Source organism: Motacilla alba, chromosome 6, assembly GCF_015832195.1.
Source record: "Motacilla alba alba isolate MOTALB_02 chromosome 6, Motacilla_alba_V1.0_pri, whole genome shotgun sequence".
In the NCBI taxonomy this organism is placed as follows: domain Eukaryota; kingdom Metazoa; phylum Chordata; class Aves; order Passeriformes; family Motacillidae; genus Motacilla; species Motacilla alba.
The window spans coordinates 4005905-4023137 of record NC_052021.1 but is presented as its reverse complement, the minus strand read 5'-3'; the positions used below and the strand labels follow the sequence as shown (position 1 = coordinate 4023137).

The 17233-nt window shown below is 51.3% G+C and overlaps 1 protein-coding gene across 4 annotated transcripts; it reads right to left on the bottom strand.

Annotated features, from left to right (window-relative positions):
• Positions 1-1201: 1201 nt before the first annotated feature.
• On the bottom strand, positions 1202-17202 carry ATAD1 (ATPase family AAA domain containing 1). 4 transcript variants are annotated; one of them, XM_038140154.1, is made up of 11 exons: positions 17019-17202; positions 15259-15386; positions 14505-14679; positions 13099-13197; positions 12751-12871; positions 10709-10909; positions 9406-9512; positions 7582-7671; positions 5782-5832; positions 3503-3639; positions 1202-2629 (listed from the first exon to the last, which is right to left on the bottom strand). In XM_038140154.1, the coding sequence occupies exons 3-11, from the start codon at positions 14664-14666 to the stop codon at positions 2509-2511; spliced, it is 1089 nt and encodes a 362-aa protein (XP_037996082.1). In that variant the 5' UTR covers positions 14667-14679; positions 15259-15386; positions 17019-17202; the 3' UTR covers positions 1202-2508. The 4 variants fall into 4 exon arrangements, with proteins under 4 accessions (XP_037996082.1, XP_037996081.1, XP_037996083.1 ...); XM_038140153.1 differs by lacking the exon at positions 15259-15386; XM_038140155.1 differs by lacking the exons at positions 15259-15386; positions 17019-17202 and adding an exon at positions 15222-15242 and having other exon boundaries at positions 3533-3639.
• Positions 17203-17233: the final 31 nt, after the last annotated feature.

Sequence of the window (17233 nt, the reverse complement as noted above, 5' to 3'; positions counted from 1 at the left end):
CTTCACATTCAGTTAAAGCCAATTAAGATCCTCCTCCGCTGGGGTTTTACCGAGCAGAAAACGGCCTGAAAATAAAGCACAAACCAGCCCTCCAGCCCTCGGTGCACTGTCTGATGGGAAGCTGAAGAGCCAGCAACCTGTACAACCGCCCTTCATCCAGGTATTTCCTGGAGAAAATGAAATCTGGGTGACGTGGGGCAGTATCGCTGTCACCAGCCACTGGAGGAAACGAGAAGGGAGGCACCCAGCAATCAAGGCAGGAGGTGCAGGAGGAGCTTCCCAGGCTGGCATTTCTCAGGGGTGACACCCCCTGAGCAGGGTGACAGCAGGGCCTGAGCACACGGGGCAGCCCCCGGGCACAGGGGCCACGCCAGCCTTCCCAGGGATTCCAGGAAGGAGCACTAGTGGCAGGTTCAAGGTTACTCATGGAATCCCAGAGTGGTTTGGGTTGGAAGGGACCTCAATGCCCATCCAGTGCCACCCCTGCCATGGCAGGGACACCTCCCACTGTCCCAGGCTGCTCCAAGCCCCAAAGTCCAGCCTGGCCTTGGGCACTGCCAGGGATCCAGGGGCAGCCACAGCTGCTCTGGGCACCCTGTGCCAGGGCCTGCCCACCCTGCCAGGGAACAATTCTTAATTCCCAATATCCCATCCATCCCTGCCCTCTGGCAGTGGGAAGCCATTCCCCCTTGTCTGTCCATCCCTTGTCCAAAGTCTCTCTCCATCTTGCCTGGAGCCCCTTCAGGCCCTGCAAGGCCACAATAGGGTCATCCCAAAGCTTCTCCTCTCCAGGTGAACAATCCCAGCTGTGCCAGCCTTTCCTCCCAGCAGAGCTGCTCCATCCCTCATCCTGTGCCTCCCCTGGGCTCATTCCTGGATCCCAGGCTCACCCAGCCTCAGCACTGAAGTGATTTATGGCATTAACATCCCGGATCCCAGACTTTTCCCATTTCCATATCCCAGCAGTTCTGTTGTCCCTAAATTCTTGCACCCCTGTGTGAGACCACTGTGCATCTCCCATTGCTTTGGATACAGGGAAGAAGTCTCAGCAATTATTCAATTACTTTTCTCCTCCCCCTCCCCTTTGGTTTTAAGATTAAACTGGGACAAACTCAGCCTAGAGCATCACCCAGCCAGCATTCCAGAGGGCAGGACAGCAGGCTGAGCTTGAGGGACACTGTCACCAGCCCCTGACACCGTGTCACAGCAGGGCTCCAGCCCTCCTTATTCCACTTTATTTTCCTTTGCAGTGCATTTGGTTTTACATCATTCTGTGCCTCCAATGTCTCCCTCCCCTCACAGGCAGCAGAGCTGTGACACAGCATTCCCACCCCTGGGCTTTGAACATTTAATTCCCTTTACAGAGTTGGGGTCAATTAGTGCACAGTTCATAGCATTACATGAAAAAAACCTCAAGTTCTTGACTATCTCTGACAATAACTTCACCAAAAAAAGAAAAAACATTTTTGCCACTCACATTTGCAACCCTTGGCCTTTATCGCAACAGAACTTTACAAGAATTCACCAGAACTGGTACCAGCAAGGACAGCACGTTGCTAAACCACATCAATAAGCCCCAAACCCATTTCCTCCTCTTCAAATTCACAGATCTGACCATGGGACAGAGTCAAACATCACAGTGTCCCCGCTGTGCCTCAGGGCTGTGACGCTTCAGGGGACGGTGCCACGGCGGGGCTTGCAGAGAGCGAGGGAGAAGCAAGTCCTTGGGACAGTGCACGGGAGCTCAGAGAGCTCAGAGGATGTGGGGCTTTAGGAAAGAGCGAGTGGGGTTCTACTCTAACCGCTCACAGCAAGGGAAAACCAAAAATAAAATCAGCCTTCATTTAAAAAGCCTTCAAAAGCAGAATTCATAAAAAAATTAAAAGTATTCAAACGTTCTTACAGAGTAGTTTACTATCTTGACTAAATGGCACCAGATTTCAAGTGGTCACGTGGAAGAAAAATCAGTAGCATTTCAAATGTTGCTTTGTTCTAGGAGCAGTTTCTATCCTGGCATTTGCTGCTAAAAGGTAGAAGCGAGCTGAGTATCGAGGAATCTTCCCCCTATACAGCTTCTGATTTGGTTTGCTTCAGGAAGTAGAAAAGATTTTCCATACTCAAGTTATCTACAGATTATGTCTATATATAAAAAAAAGTGTGGCTATGTACAGGTCCTGCACTCACACACCCATCTGTACACACACAGCCCGTGCCAGGTCCTGCCCCCGGCCCTGGGACCACCCACTCCTGCTGGGAGGCTCCAAGGGATCCCCGGGGACAACACGCAGGCACTCGCTCTTGGTCTGGGCTGAATTGTTCCACGCATGATCTGTGCTTCCACTTCCAGCTGGAATTGCAATAACTTAAGAGGCTGTTGTTGTATAAAAACGATTCCAGGAACACAACTCCCTTTGCCACCCCTGCTCCCACCCCCTGACACTGGTTTTGCTAACTGATTACAGAAGTCAAACTAAATCACATCAGGAACTGCAAACACACTCTTTCGTCTTAATCAAACACGATCTCCATGGCCAGGTTCTGCATGGAGACATCCTTGGATTTCCTCATCTTCTCGATGGCCCTGTGGAGGTCCTGCTGCTGCACCGGCCGGATCTCATCTTCATCGTGCCTGGGGAAGAGAGACAACGGCCAGGTGAGGGGCCAGGGGCTGTGACAGCTGTGCCAACACTCAGCAGCCATCCCTGCACCGGCAGCTCTGACATGGCTCCAGAGTCATGCTGGAATCACAGAACCACTGAGGCTGGGGAATCCCTGCCAGCCCATGGAGTCCCAGCTGTGCCCACCTTGTCCCCAGCCCAGAGCACTGAGGGCCACCTCCAGCCCTTCCTGGGACACCTCCAGGCATGGGCACTGCAAAGCTCCCTGGGCAGCCCCTGCCAAGGCCTGAGCACCCTTTCCATGCAGAAATTCCTGCTGCTGGCCAAGCTGAGCCTGCCCTGGCCCAGCTTCAGGCCCTTTCCCCTTGTCCTGTCCCTGTTCCCTGGCAGCACAGCCCGACCCCCCCTGGCTGTCCCCTCCTGGCAGGGAGTTGTGCAGAGCCACAAGGTCCCCCCTGAGCCTCCTTTTCTCCAGGCTGAGCCCCTTCCCCAGCTCCCTCAGCCCCTCCTGGGGCTCCAGCCCCTTCCCCTTCCCTGGACATGTTCCAGGCCCCCAGTGCACCCAGGATTGCTGCAGGCAGGGCAAACACCAGAGGGATGTCCCAGCACCATGCCAGCAGCACTGAAGCCTGGCACTAACCAGTGCAGCAGCAGGACCTGGTGGCTCAGGCCACCTCCAGCTTGGGCACCTTGGAACAACAAGGCGCTGAGCTTATTTTCAGAGCCAAAAGCAGTAACAGCAACCGAGCTGTGTCGGGGGGGGATGTATAGTGGCAACTGGGCATGAAAGCGGGACACTGGTGCTCTGTGTGACCCCGTGCCGAGCCCAGCCCCAGCAGGGAACACCAGGAACAGCGGTGGGAGTGCAGCAGGGCCCCACGTACACGTCCTCCTCGCAGGCGTTGTTGACGTACTCCCGCACGCAGAGCAGCGCCGCGTCCCGGCACATCTCCTTCAGGTCGCTGCCCGAGAAGCCGTCGGTCTCCTTGGCCACCTGCAGCAGGTCCACGTGGCTGTCCACCTGTGGGGAGATCCAGGTCAGCCCTGGGACACTCCAAAGCCACTGGCTCTGCTCTACAACGGTCAGCTCTGAGATGGTCTTCATCCGGCACTTTTGGGGAGCTAAATTATTCCCTTACTCTTGGAACCTCCGAGTGGTTCACACCGTTACAGGAAACTGATGTGCCAGCTCATCAAACTCTGCCAGCGGCTCCAAAACCCCACAGAAACCCCAACTGTGGGAACCCAGGACATCCCTCTGGGTGCCCTGGATGGCCAGAGCCGCTGGCAGGGGGCTCTGAGACCCTGGCATGCAGCCAAAGACACATGTGGGGTTTGGATCTTAGCCCGTGGAGCAAATTACCAACTCTGTGTGAAGAATTACAAGCCACACACACAAGTTTAGGTATTGTAGTAGAAGTAGTCACCAAGTGAAAGGAAGGGTTTCTGAGTGCTGTACAGGGGGGTTTAAGCCTTGTACACAGGGGTCCAGGTTTTGTACATGGGGGTCAGAGATGGAGGTTCTAAGGGGGTTCTAAGATGGAGGGATTTGGGTGTGCCCTGTCCTCCTCCTTTCTCCTTCCTAGCCTCCATGTCTTTGGTGATGCTGGCACTCACAGATTGGTTTAGAGTAGAAAGTCACCATTCAATATAGATAGTAGGCATTGGGGAAAAGTATAAACATGTAACACGTAATGTGTGATATAAAAGATGGCACCAGCCCCTGGGAGGGCAGTGTGCCTTTGTCTGAGCTGCTGAACGGGCCACAGCAGCTCAGGAGAAGAATCTTTTAGATAACCAACAATAAACTACCTTGAGAACAGACAACAGAAGACTGCTGAGTCTTTCTTTGGAGGCACGGGTTGGAGGAGAGACTTTTCCATCTTTCAGGGTCACCCCAATCCGGGGGTGAGACCCCACACCCAACCATCCTGTATTAACCCTGGCATATCCTTGTTGATATATCCTTGGTACCCTGAACATTGGTGTATCCTGTACTAACCACGCTCCTGCCTGGCAAAAACTGGACCCCAGGAACAGCGACCCCTTTCCCCAGGAGCCCACATGAGTTTCTCAGAACTCTGCTGCCTGCACACCTGATCCTGCTTCACACAGCCCCCAACAGGGGATTTAGAGACAAAATTCTGTGTCTAACTCAGTGCACTGGGTCAAGCTGAACTCTTGCTAGGCAAGACCTCAGGTTTATTCCATTTTTTTAGGGAATTTCTGATTACTTTCCCACCATGTGCATCAATTTTTCCTTTTCAAAAAGTTAAATCCAAGGCAGTCTAATAAAAGGCTGAAATTCTGGGATTACTTCTTTCAAGAGGTAATTCAAACTTCTTTCAAACTATTCCCTCAAATCATGGTTTACATCAGGCAAGGAAAAGGGAGGGCAGGACTCCCCTTGGGAGATCCAATTCCTCCTCCTGTGGGATAACTGACACAGGCTGGTCAGTTTTTTATCTCCCTGAAAAACTAATTTGTGTGGTTCCCTGCTGGTGAGCTGCCATTTTTCAAAAAATTAAAAAAAAAATTAAGTTGGTTTTACTAATAAAAGATATTAATTAGGGTGGAGCTCAGCCTACAGACACTTTGTAACATAAACTTGAAGGCAATTAGTGCTGCTGACTAAGTTTGGGAGGAAGTTCTGAGGACAGGGATTCCCTATCCTGCCACAGACACTTCCAGGTGTGCTCACACCTCATCCTTCCCCTCTCCTCTGAAGGAAATCTGAATTATGGATCAAAAGCAGCACTTGTCAAAAAAAGCCATTTGACTTGAGCTAAGAAAGAGTTAAAGAGTCAGCATCTTCTTGATTGCCTTGACATTTCCTTCCCTGATCTGAACATGATTCACCTGCGCCTTCTTTAGAGCGAGACATCTCTTCTCTGGTAACAGAAGAAGCAAGTGGAGACAGAAATGGAGTCATGCTGCTCAGAGGGGGTGATTCACCACACAAGCCAAGGCTCCTGCTCACAAAGGAGCCAACTGCAGGGCTTTAATGGCAGGCCACACCTAAACCCACAAAAGATTCCCAGGTTCTCACCAGCAATGCCCTGGCAGATCATCTCAGCCTCACTGCAAGGCAAGCAATTACAAACCCCAGAGCTGCACTGGTGGCAGCAGTGCAGCCATGAGCCACTACCAGGAGGCTACTCACATTTTCATTCTTCAAAATCAGCTTCAAGATTGCCTCTCTTTGCTTCAGAGCCTGAAACAGAAGAGACTGAAGTCACCAGAGGACAAAAAAGAGCACTTGTGACATCCCAGGGCTTTCAGTCCCTTCAGTTCCCTCGCCCATGACATGTGACACACAGAGGAAACCTCTCTGCTGGCAAATTCACTTCCACAGGTGATGCTTGGGAAACTCTAAACCAGATAAATCACACACTGCGTGATTCAAAGCTCCACCAAAACCCCTCAGAAACCCCAGCCATCCCATTGGTGTATCCTGTACTAACCACACTCCTGCCTGGCAAAAACTGGACCCCAGGAACAGTGACCCCTTTTCCCAGGAGCCCGCGTGAGTTTCTCAGAACTCTGTTGTCTGCACCCCTGTTCCTGCTTTACACAGCTCCAAACTGAGGGGTTTGAGGCAAAATTTTGTGTCTAACTCAGTGCTGGAGGTTACTGAAGAATGAGCTGAGCAGATCCTTCCTAGGAAGGTCAAACACGGGCAACAAACACTGGGTTTTGTGCCTGTCAAACCTCACTTCCATCATTAAAAAGGGGGGAAATCCCCCCACAGATAATCTGGCAGCTGAAGAGTTGCCACTCTGTCCCAAAACCCACTCCTGCCATTTCCCTCTGCTTTGCAGGCAATTTTTTGATGAGTAGTTTGGGGTCTTTTAGTCTCAAACTCAGTTACAAAATCTGCAGGGCTTTCCCTGCTGCCCGTGCCTGCTCCCAATGCACAGCACATCCATTATCCCACCCACAGCAGGAGTCAGGCCCAGTCTGGGCTGATCACAAAGCAAGAGAGGAGCAGTAAGCTCGTGGCAGGGCTCTGCTGGGACAAGGAAAATCTGTTCCCTAAATGACACCTCCTGTGGTAACCCTGATCCTGGGAGAGAGAGCCAATCCCTGTAATCTCCCAGGGCACTTAATTCATCCTTCTAAAGATGGGGCTTGATAGAATGACACCACAAAGTGCTCAAATCCACATCCTTGCCCCCTGCTGACTCAAGGAACTGCTGGAGATGAGGAAGGTGTGTGGAACGGGTATGGAAGCATAGCAGTTCCCAGGTTATAAATGCTGTTCCCAAAGGGATCCACTCCCATGGAGTGAAAGTCAGTTCCAGCAGCACAGGCGTGGGAACACAGCTCCTCTGTTGCACAATCAATAAGAATTTTACTCCTCCAGTTTGGTCCCTGGGTTTCAGCAAAAATGGATAATGATTTCTGTAGCCCGAAGGGAATTCAACCACAACTGAACTCCTGATCACACTGACACAAAAACGTCTGGTCACATCAGCAGGCATTCAAAGGTGACTGAAATACCTGGAAAACGATGGCAAGAGCAACCTTTGGAGCAAGGACAACCTTGTGACAGCTGCTTAATTGATAAAGAACCTAATAACTGGGGCACAAATCATAGAATCATGGAATGCTTTGAGTCCTGAAAGACCATCTCATTCCAAGCCCATCACAGGCAGAACAAGCCAGGTTTTCCACACTGTCTGCTGTGGAGAGGCCTGAGCAGAACTCTGTTACAAACCAGCCCTTCCCAGAGCGCAACATCCAAACAGCTCCATTCCCACAGGACAGCAGGGGTGGGAAGCTCATGGTGTTGCTTGTTTCAGACAAAAGACCCAGGAGATCAAAACTTCACCTTAAAAATCAGTTATGGACACGCTTCCAAAACCCCTAAACCCAGCTGGGCAGAAGGCAGCATTTCCTGGAGGAAAAGCCCCAGAGCTGTGGATCTGCTGGCTGCTGGGGCAGGGCAGGCAGGACTCACAGGCTGGTTGATGTGGAAGCGGGTGGGCATCCTCCTCATGATGGCAGAGTCCAGGTCCTGGGGCCTGTTGGTGGCTCCCATCACAATCACCTGTGTGACACCAAGAGACATCACTGAAACCAGAGCTGGGAAACATCAACAGGCTGGGAATGTCAACAGCAGCCAGGGATCTCCCCCACTTTATCAACAGCATCAACATTTACAGAAGTCACATAAAGGTCTCCTGGCAGTGATCTCAGCAAGGGCAGCCCTGGTGCCACAAATGACACCTGGGGGGAGATTTCAATGAGTCCAACTTGAAATTTCAAACCCCAAGGAGGAACTTAAAACTTCTGCTTGTGATGTCACTTTTAGTTCCTGGTGGAATTCAAAAGGAGATGTTTCGGGAAGGTGCTTAAAAATGTGGTGGTTTTGTGCTGTGCCGGAAAAAGAATCACAGAAGGTTTTGGGTCGGAGAAGACCTTCAAGGTGATCTTGTTGTAAACCCTCCATGAGCAGGGACACCTTCCAGGAGACCACCACGGCAATGGTACCCACACAGTGTCTTTTTCTTTCAAACATTCAAAAAAGCCTCCCAGGAGCTGCAGGTCAGCAGTGGGTTAAAGGTGTCCGAGGCAAGCCCAACACCAGGACAGTGTTTACCTCCCTGGAGCACTCCAGCTCTTAACTCCAGAACAAATTTACTCCCCATTCACAGCAGCCTTGTTTTCCCATTTCTTACTCTAAGCTGTGTACATGGTAAACACCCAGCCAGGAGAGTGACAAACGGCAGGGTGATTAATCGGGGCTCCAGGAGAGGGACAAACCACAGGGTGATTAATCTGGGCTCCAGGGGGTTTGCTGCCCTGCTCCTGCCTTTGGGCCAGGCCCAGCAGCTCCAGGAAGGAGGGCCAGCAGGGCTGGTGGCCCGGCAGAGTCACCCTGCCACCTAGAGGCACTGGGATTGTCGGCTCAGGGATGATCCACGCTTCTCTGGGCATTATTTTCTGCCAAAAGGAGCATTCTTCACCTGCCACACTCCAGATCCATCCTCAGCAGGTTTAGCTCACAGCTGAGTGTGTGGAATTCCAGGTGGAATCAACACATCCACTTCAACACTTCCTTACAGTTTCCTCCAAGCACTTGGGATTCTGGTTTTTCTTACAAAAGGCAAACGCTGCTGAGCTTGAGACACCCCAGACTGTCTCAATGCAGGGAATGAATAATTTCACTTGCTCCAAGGAATTGTCAGTGTTTTAGGTAAAAGAGGTAATGTGCACGGAAGATGGTATCAGCTTCCAGTGAAAGGTTAACACCACTGGCTTTTTACAAATGGGAAGCTTTAACCCTCCTCAGTACACACACATCACTGGTTTTTACTCATTTTGGGGAAAAATCAGCTGAAAATCATCTTTAGCAAGTGTGGGAAAGGAGGATTTTTCCATTTATGGAAAAATACACATTAAAAAGGCTGAAAATTTTCAACTCAGAGAACAAAAATCCCATTTAAGGGCTTTAAGAAGATCATCCCAGGTGACAGTTCAGAACCATGGCATGCAGGCTTTCTGCTGTATTCAAGTTTTTACACTCCCAGAATGGTTTGGGATGGGAGGCACCTTAAAGCCCATCCCATCTCATCTGGAAACACCGCTTCTTGATTGGAACCAAACTAAGCACAAAGCCAGTCTTCTCAGGAAGAGCAATGACCTGTGGACACCATTCCCCTCATTCCCATGAAGTGCTGGGAATCACCGACAGGTAAGGAATCCTGTTGCCAAGCAGCTCCACCCCCAACATCCCAGCTGAGGGAATGCCATCCCTCCTCCCAGCAGCCTGAGGACTCACCTGGCAGTTGTAGTCAGTGTCCAGCCCATCCCACAGGCTCATGAACTGGGCTTTCATCATGGCTGTGGCCTCGTGGTCGGTGCTGGATCGGTTCCGCAGGAAGGAATCTGGGCCAAAGCAGGGAAGCAGTCACTGCCAATCCAATTCCCCACAGGAACGCACACCTGGGCTGCTCTCTGATCTCATAAATGCATTTTTAATCACCACTGTCAGCAACCAACAAGTGCTGCTAAGGGTGAAAGGGATTCCTCTCTTTCCTAAGCCTCCTTCCAAAGGACAGCACACAAGCGTGCACCCATCACGGGAGACTGCCCCACATCCTGTGCTCCAAAGCTCCAAATTCACCCTCCTGAATTCATGGCAAGCAGCCTCCCTATTGGCTTCTCTGGGTCTGGACTGAAGGCACCTGAGACAGTAGTTTCATGTTTGGACTCAGGTGTTTATTATTCCTTACCAGTGAAACAGTCTCACTGCTGTGAGCTCTGCAGCTTTTCATTAGCAGACACAAAATGGCAACAGTCTCTTGTCACAAGGTCTTTTAAGACTAAACTATCCAATTAAGAGCTGACACCTGGATTATTTTCCCTTTTAACCCAATACCTGATCCCACAGAGCCCACAATGGGGACTGTCCTGCCCAATTACAAAATGCCACCCAAACCCATGAAGAAGGAGGAAGAAGCAGCATGAAGAAGAAACCCAGGAGGACACCCTGTGCCTCCATCTTGCTGCCATCCACAACACACTAAAAATCCCAAAACCTCAATTTCTCCCCAGGTGATACACCTGCACTACTCTCTATAATCCACTTCACACTTTTGTGGGTTCCAGTCTATCTTGCAGTCTAGGAAACTTTCTCCATGAATGAGGGTCACAGTCAGTGCTCCCCTGGGGGCCAGGGCACCCCAGAGCAGACAGAGAAATATTCCCAATGCTCTGGGTTTCCACACCTCCCCTACTATTCTTCATCCCTATGAAACCACTATTGCAGAGCTCTCCTGAAACCATATTTTACTCCCCAGTATGTGCCCTGAGAGCAGAAACCCTGAAGTGTATTTGTTGCTGGGTTTCCTCGTGAACCAAAAATAAGTAGGAATTTGTTTTACTTCTGAATTCCTCCACTACCAGCAGGAAAAAACCCCATTGTTTTTCCTAATGTGCCCCCATTCCTTTACAATTCTATTTCTCTTACTGAGCCTTCACTCTTTTGAAGGAAAAGATGACAGCAGATCCATACATCACTGAGCCTACGGTTCAATGTCACTCTGCTATGGCTACTGATATAAAAAAAAAGAGATTTTTACCTATTTCATCAATAAAAATGATGGATGGCTGGAGCTTTATGGCCAGGGAGAAGACAGCAGCAGCCAGTTTTTGGGATTCTCCATACCATTTATCTGTCAGCGTGGAGGGCTGGAGGTTGATGAACCTACATCCGGCTTCCTTGGCTGTAGCTTTGGCAATCAGGGTTTTCCCACATCCAGGGGGGCCATAGAGAAGGACTCCTGGAAAATTCCCAGTGTTAATGCTTTGCTGGGACAGGCCTGGGGGTGTCCAGGCCAGAGCTTGATCCAGGTATGAAAAGGTAAGAAACCAAACCAAGGAAACGCTGTTCCATCAATCAGGGGTTTTTAGGTAATCCCCGTTAAATTACAGCTCAGAATAGCCAAAGACAATTCCCTGGGGGGAATTTTTCCCCTTTTTAGACCAGAAGGGTGAAGCTGAGAGGAGACATCTGAGAGATGACTGGTTCATTGTGTGGGTGCAGCATCATCTTCAAGGTCCCTTCCAACCCAAACCACTCCGTGATTCCGTTTTATTCCATTCCCAGGTCTATAAAGGTCACACAGAATTAACCCCTATTTATGTCCTGGCAGGCTTTGCTCACAGCTCCTTTCAGCCCTGCTAATAAACCTCAGCAGAGAGGAGCGAGGAAAGGAAAAAATCCATCACACAACTGACCCACAGACAGCTTAAACAAATTACCCACAATTAAACATGACATCTTGCATTATTTTTAAACTTGTCACAGTGCAAGAACTCGCAGGAGCGTTTTTCTAAGCACAGTTATAAAGAAAACAATTTCAAGAGCAACGTTCAGTTAAAAGAACCCAAACCACAGGGAATTATTAAGGTTTTTTCTCTGTTTATGTGAGTGATGTCCACAAACATCATTACTCTGGAGCAGTGACTTATTAACACCCAGCACAGGCCACTCGTAAAACTGGGGAGCAGCCTGAGCTGGAAAGTCTGCTTTAAAAAGATAAATAAGAAAAATCAGTTTTTCCTTCAGCTTATTAGATCACGGCATTCATGTAATTTTCCAGACAGCTTCAGTTTGTGACTTACACAGAAAGCAGCCTGGAAAAACTAAACCAGATACCCAAGTGCTGCATTTTCCATCCCTTGTGAGCACCCTTGAGGTGCTCGCAGATCCAGGCAGTAATTAAGAGCTCCAGAAATCAATATTCCAGGGAACAAAGCTGTAAACCTGGGGCTTTTCTCCAACATTTTAGGTTTAAATTATGCTTTTTTTTTCTCTCTTTTTCTTCAGTAACATACAACAAATATGTAGGGATTTCAGCAGAGTCCAGCTTCTGTTTTAGTGTGGAAAATGAATCTGCCACCTGCATTAACGCCGTGTAACCCAACTCCAGAGAGAATCAAGGGATCTCCAGAGGAAAAATGGGATGCCTGTCCTGCTGAACGATGGCAATCGCTAGGAGTGTCAAAGCTGTAGAGCAGAGTTAGAGCTCAGCTCTGCCAAAGGACACCACAGGGTGTAAAGACAATGAAAATGACAATTGAGGCAGTTAAAAATGCAGGATACATGGATTATAATGGCCTGGAGTGACAGGACCAGGGGAATGGCTTCATGCTGGCAGAGAGGAGGTTTGGATGGGATTTTGGGAATTAGGAATTGTTCCCTGGCAGGGTGGGCAGGCCCTGGCACAGGGTGCCCAGAGCAGCTGTGGCTGCCCCTGCATCCCTGGCAGTGCCCAAGCTCCAATCCTTGGAGCAGCCTGGGACAGTGGAAGGGATGGGACAGTGGAAGGTGTCCCTGCCCTGGATGGGCTTTAAGGTCCTCCCAAGCCAAATCATTTCACGATTCTGTGATTAGTGCACAAAAATGGACCATCACATCCAAAATGCAGCTACTGCTTCATTATTGAGATGACACTTCTTCACCAAAGCAGGGGAAGAGGGAAAATCTGAGGGTTTTCCCTGGCATTGGTCCTAATGTTTGCACTTTGACCTAACAACCCACTTCCTCTTCCCTTTCTGAGAAACTGCACCTTTTCTATTTCAAATACCAAGGTATAAATCCATCACATTCTCTTCCTACCTTTTGGGGGCTGTAAGAGCCTGGAATTCTCAAACAAATATTTCTTCTTGATGGGCAAAATGACAGTGTCTTTCAAATCTGTGATGACATCATCTAAGCCTGCAATATCACTCCAGGTCACCTGCAAGGGGAAAAACAGTGCTGGGAACGATCAGCATGGATCCTGCCAAGGAAAAGCACCCAGCAGCTTCCAAGAGTGCCTTGAAAATAAAAGAGAGAAGGGAGAAAAGCCCTCTGCTCTCTGTGATGCAGTTTCACATCACAGGAATATTTCCACAGAGGTGCAAATAATGTAACCCAGGGCCAAAGGGGAATTTTGCAGGCCTGGGGAGCAGGGAAGGTGCTCACATGCATGCTGAGCGGGTCCACCAGGTGGGCAGCAATGCTCATCTCGTACTCAGTCAGCTTGACGTTCTTCACTCCGATCTGCTTCATCAGCTTTTCAGCCTGGGGGGAACCAAACACCGGGAAAATCAAAGGAAAGAAACGGAATGCTTGACTCAAAAATCAGCTTTTTTAAAGAGCTGCTGGCTGTGGTTTGAAAAGCTTCTCCCCAAGAGGTGAAATCTTGTTTTCTGCTGTTTCCTAATGACTTTGTTGTCACTTGAGTGAAACCAAGTCAGATGTCTCAGTTCCCATCCGACAAATGCTTGGACCCTCACATGCCCAAACCCACAACTCCTCTGTTTTGAGCTAAGAAACAACCAAAGCAAACCTCAAAACATGGAGTGTGCCCCCCAAGCCTCCAGAACACTTGGAGAGATTGGTGCATTTTCACATGAATCAAGGAGAGATTAATGTATTTTTAAATTCCCACAATTTCTAATACGTGTCCAGTGGGTTTTCCCTAATTTACAAGGAAAACTCATTGCGCCAACACCCTTGCACAATTCAGTTTCACTTTCTACTCAAACCAGAAGTCCAACAAGGCTTTGGGACAGTGCAGCCTCTTAGATAACAGCTGGCACTGAACCCACGGGGAAAGCTGCTTTTCAACTAAAAAGTTCATTGCAGAAGGAAAATCACCCAACACAGGCTTAGGTTGCTCAAAACCTGCAAAATTCCTGTCAGTCAGAAACCAAACCGAAAGAAAGCTGCCACATTTCCAAAGCAAACCTTTCCCTTTTGGTTCTGAAGGGCCCCTAAAGCTTTTCCAGAGCACAAATTGTTCTAGTTGAAGATAAGGAATGAGGCTTTTCATTTTTCCCCGCCTCTTTCCAAGGCATTTGGACTGCTGGTGAAGGTCTCTGCCACTGAGTTGCCCGAAATGCAGAGCTTTCAAGTTCTCTTTTAAGTTAAGAATTAACTCAAGGTTTAAGAACTAAGAATTAATTCTCAAGAATTAATTCAAGGTTTCCAAAAGCAACCAAGAGATTGATGATTTAAGGCCACTGCTGCTCAAAAAAGAAGCAGAGAAGGCATTTTGGGACTGCTGCTGACCCTGAGTGCTGAGTCCTGGAGGCAGGGAACTCCAGGGTTTAAGCAGAGAGGTCTTTTCCCTGAGAGGAAGCTGACAGGAAAGAGCAAACAGCTCTGACTTTCAGCAAGTTTTGCTCTGATTTTCAGCAACAGATCAGACCAACAGTTTTGCCACCACTTCAAGCTGGAAACTGTAATTTGTTATAAAACTGTCATTTGTTCTATAATTTGTTACAAAACCTGAACAGACCGACAGCCTGAACCCAGAGACCGACTGAAAACCTCCAGCTTCCCACCTCAACATGCCAAGGAAACCCTGCAGAATGCAATCCTACCTGCTTCTGAGCTTCCACCTTCTGCTTCCTGGTGGGGTCAATGGCATCCACCATCCACTTGATGGTGAAGTAGGTGACGGCCCCGAAGATGGTGAGGCGGAAGATCAGCCCCACCACCTCGTTGCGGCTCAGGGGCCGCGAGAAGGCCTCGGCGTGCACCATCCTCCTTCCTGCCCTGAGGGGAAAAGGGAGCACAGGGAGGCAAGGAAAGGAAAATCAGAGCTGGAAGAACACCTGCGTGGCGTTGGAACGCTGTTGGATAAAAGGTGTTCTGCGGGGAGTCGGGATAAGTGAATGGAGAGACGGGACAAGAGGGAATGGCTTCCCACTGCTGCTCAGATGGGATTTTGGGAAGGAATTGTTCCCTGGCAGGGTGGGCAGGCCCTGGCACAGGGTGCCCAGAGCAGCTGGGGCTGCCCCTGGATCCCTGGCAGTGCCCAAGGCCAGGCTGGACAGGGCTTGGAGCAGCCTGGGACAGTGGAAGGCGTCCCTGCCCATGGACGGCCTTCCAGCCCAAACCATCCTGGGATTCTGTGCTGACAGTGGGCACAGAGTTGGCATTTCCAGTGACAATGACACTTTGGGACTGCTGCTGACCCTGAGTGCTGAGTCCTGGAGGCGGGGAACTCCAGGGTTTGAGCAGAGAGGTCTTTTCCCTGAGAGGAAGCTGACAGGAAAGGCAGCAGCTGCCACATTAAGGAGCAATCAGCGACTCACATTTGATTAAAAGGAGGTTAAGAGCTGGAGCCCGCACCTGGCAGGATGTATGGGGAGTTATTAATATCCCTGGAAACCTGAAAATGCTGGATGTGGCACACAGCTATCCAGGGAAAAGCCTGACTGCTGCAGGAGCCAAGCCCAGAGAGCACAGCGCCCTCAGTCCTGGGAACAAAAGGCACAGAGGAAAGAACTTTGCTGAAACACTGGGAAAAGGACTCAAAAAATCAGGGTGCACTTCTTCCTCAGCTGCCGGGGGGGATCTGCTTGAGAAGCCCCAAATCACTCCTCGGGCACTGCCCCATTTTCCTGCTGCAAGGGCAAAACCAGCAGCAATTCCTTTGGCAGCTCCTGCCACTCCCTGGCCACTCTCCAAACCAAGCTGGCAGCCAGGGCAACCCTGCAGCACCCACAGCCAAATTATCCCTGGATCCCCCTCCCCGGGGCACCCACAGCCAAATTATCCCTGGATCCCCCTCCCCAGGACAACCCTGCAGCACCCACAGCCAAATTATCCCCGGATCCCCCTCCCCGGGGCACCCACAGCCAAATTATCCCTGGATCCCCCTCCCCAGGACAACCCTGCAGCACCCACAGCCAAATTATCCCCGGATCCCCCTCCCCGGGGCACCCACAGCCAAATTATCCCTGGATCCCCCTCCCCAGGACATCCTGCAGCCGAATTATCCCTGGATCCCCCTCCCCAGGACAACCCTACAGCCAAATTATCCCCGGATCCCCCTCCCCAGGACACCCTGCAGCCAAATTATCCCCGGATCCCCCTCCCCAGGGCACCCACAGCCAAATTATCCCTGGATCCCCCTCCCCAGGACAACCCTGCAGCACCCACAGCCAAATTATCCCCGGATCCCCCTCCTCAGGGCACCCTGCAGCCAAATTATCCCTGGATCCCCCTCCTCAGGACAACCCTGCAGCCAAATTATCCCTGGATCCCCCTCCTCAGGACAACCCTGCAGCCAAATTATCCCTGGATCCCCCTCCCCAGGGCACCCACAGCCAAATTATCCCTGGATCCCCCTCCCCAGGGCACCCTGCAGCCAAATTATCCCTGGATCCCCCTCCCCAGGGCACCCTGCAGCCAAATTATCCCTCCCAAGGCACCCTGCAGCACCCACAGCCAAATTACGCCAGGATCCCCCTCCCCAGGGCAATGCTAGAGGATCCACAGCCAAACTATCCCTGGATCCCTGCTAAAGGACCTGAGGAAGTACTCTGGAGCTGAGGGATTCTGCGTGTCCCCGTCAGCCTAATTTGCTAAAATAAAAGGGCTCTGTAGTCCCTGACCAAGGAGAAAACCCCCCCAAAAACCCCGTGCAGGAACCTCCTTCTTATGCAACCCGTGCCCTGAGCGCCAACCGAAAGGAAAAGCTGGAACACGAGCGGAACTGAAGCGTAACCTCGCTGAGCAAAGCCCCAGCGACACACAAACGCTAAAACCCGCAGGAACCCAGCGTTTGTTTCCCCTGAGGCGAGCACGCCTCACCCCGGGCCCGCAGCGGCTCCGCTCTCCCCGCTCGGGCGCAAAAGGGAAACCAAAAGCGGCAGCGGCGCTGGTTTCCGTTCCGCTCCGAGGGCAAACTGAGGCACTGCCGGGAAACCCTGGCCTGCCCCGGGCCCGGGGAGCCCCGCGGGGCCCGCTGCAGCGCGGGGATCCCCCCCGGTGCCGGGCAGCCCCGTCACGGCTGCCCCGGGCAGGGCCGGGCCGCGCCGCCCGTGACCTTCCCGCCGCCCGGCAGGTGCGGCGCGGCGGGGCCGCCGTCCCGCCGGCTCACTCACCGTGCGGCGGCTCTTCGGGACACGGGGCGGGACGAGCGGCAGGAGAAGGAGGAGGAAGGCGAGGAGGAGGAGGAGGAAGAGGAGCAGGAGGGAGAAGCGGAGCAAAAGCCGGCGGCGGCACCGAGGGCCCGGCGGCGGCGCGTCCGGCGCTTCCTCCGTCCGTGCGGCGCTCGCTGCCCCGCCCAAAGGTTCCGGCCGGCGGCGCCCCGCGCGAA

Bases quoted from the DNA above. Each gene is read 5' to 3' on its own strand.
- ATAD1 (XM_038140152.1), bottom strand. The intron at 5,833-7,581 runs GTGAGTCCTGCC...CTTCTGTTTCAG, and splicing joins GCTTCCACATCAACCAGCCT to GCTCTGAAGCAAAGAGAGGC. The intron at 3,640-5,781 runs GTGAGTAGCCTC...ATCTCCCCACAG, and splicing joins TGATTTTGAAGAATGAAAAT to GTGGACAGCCACGTGGACCT.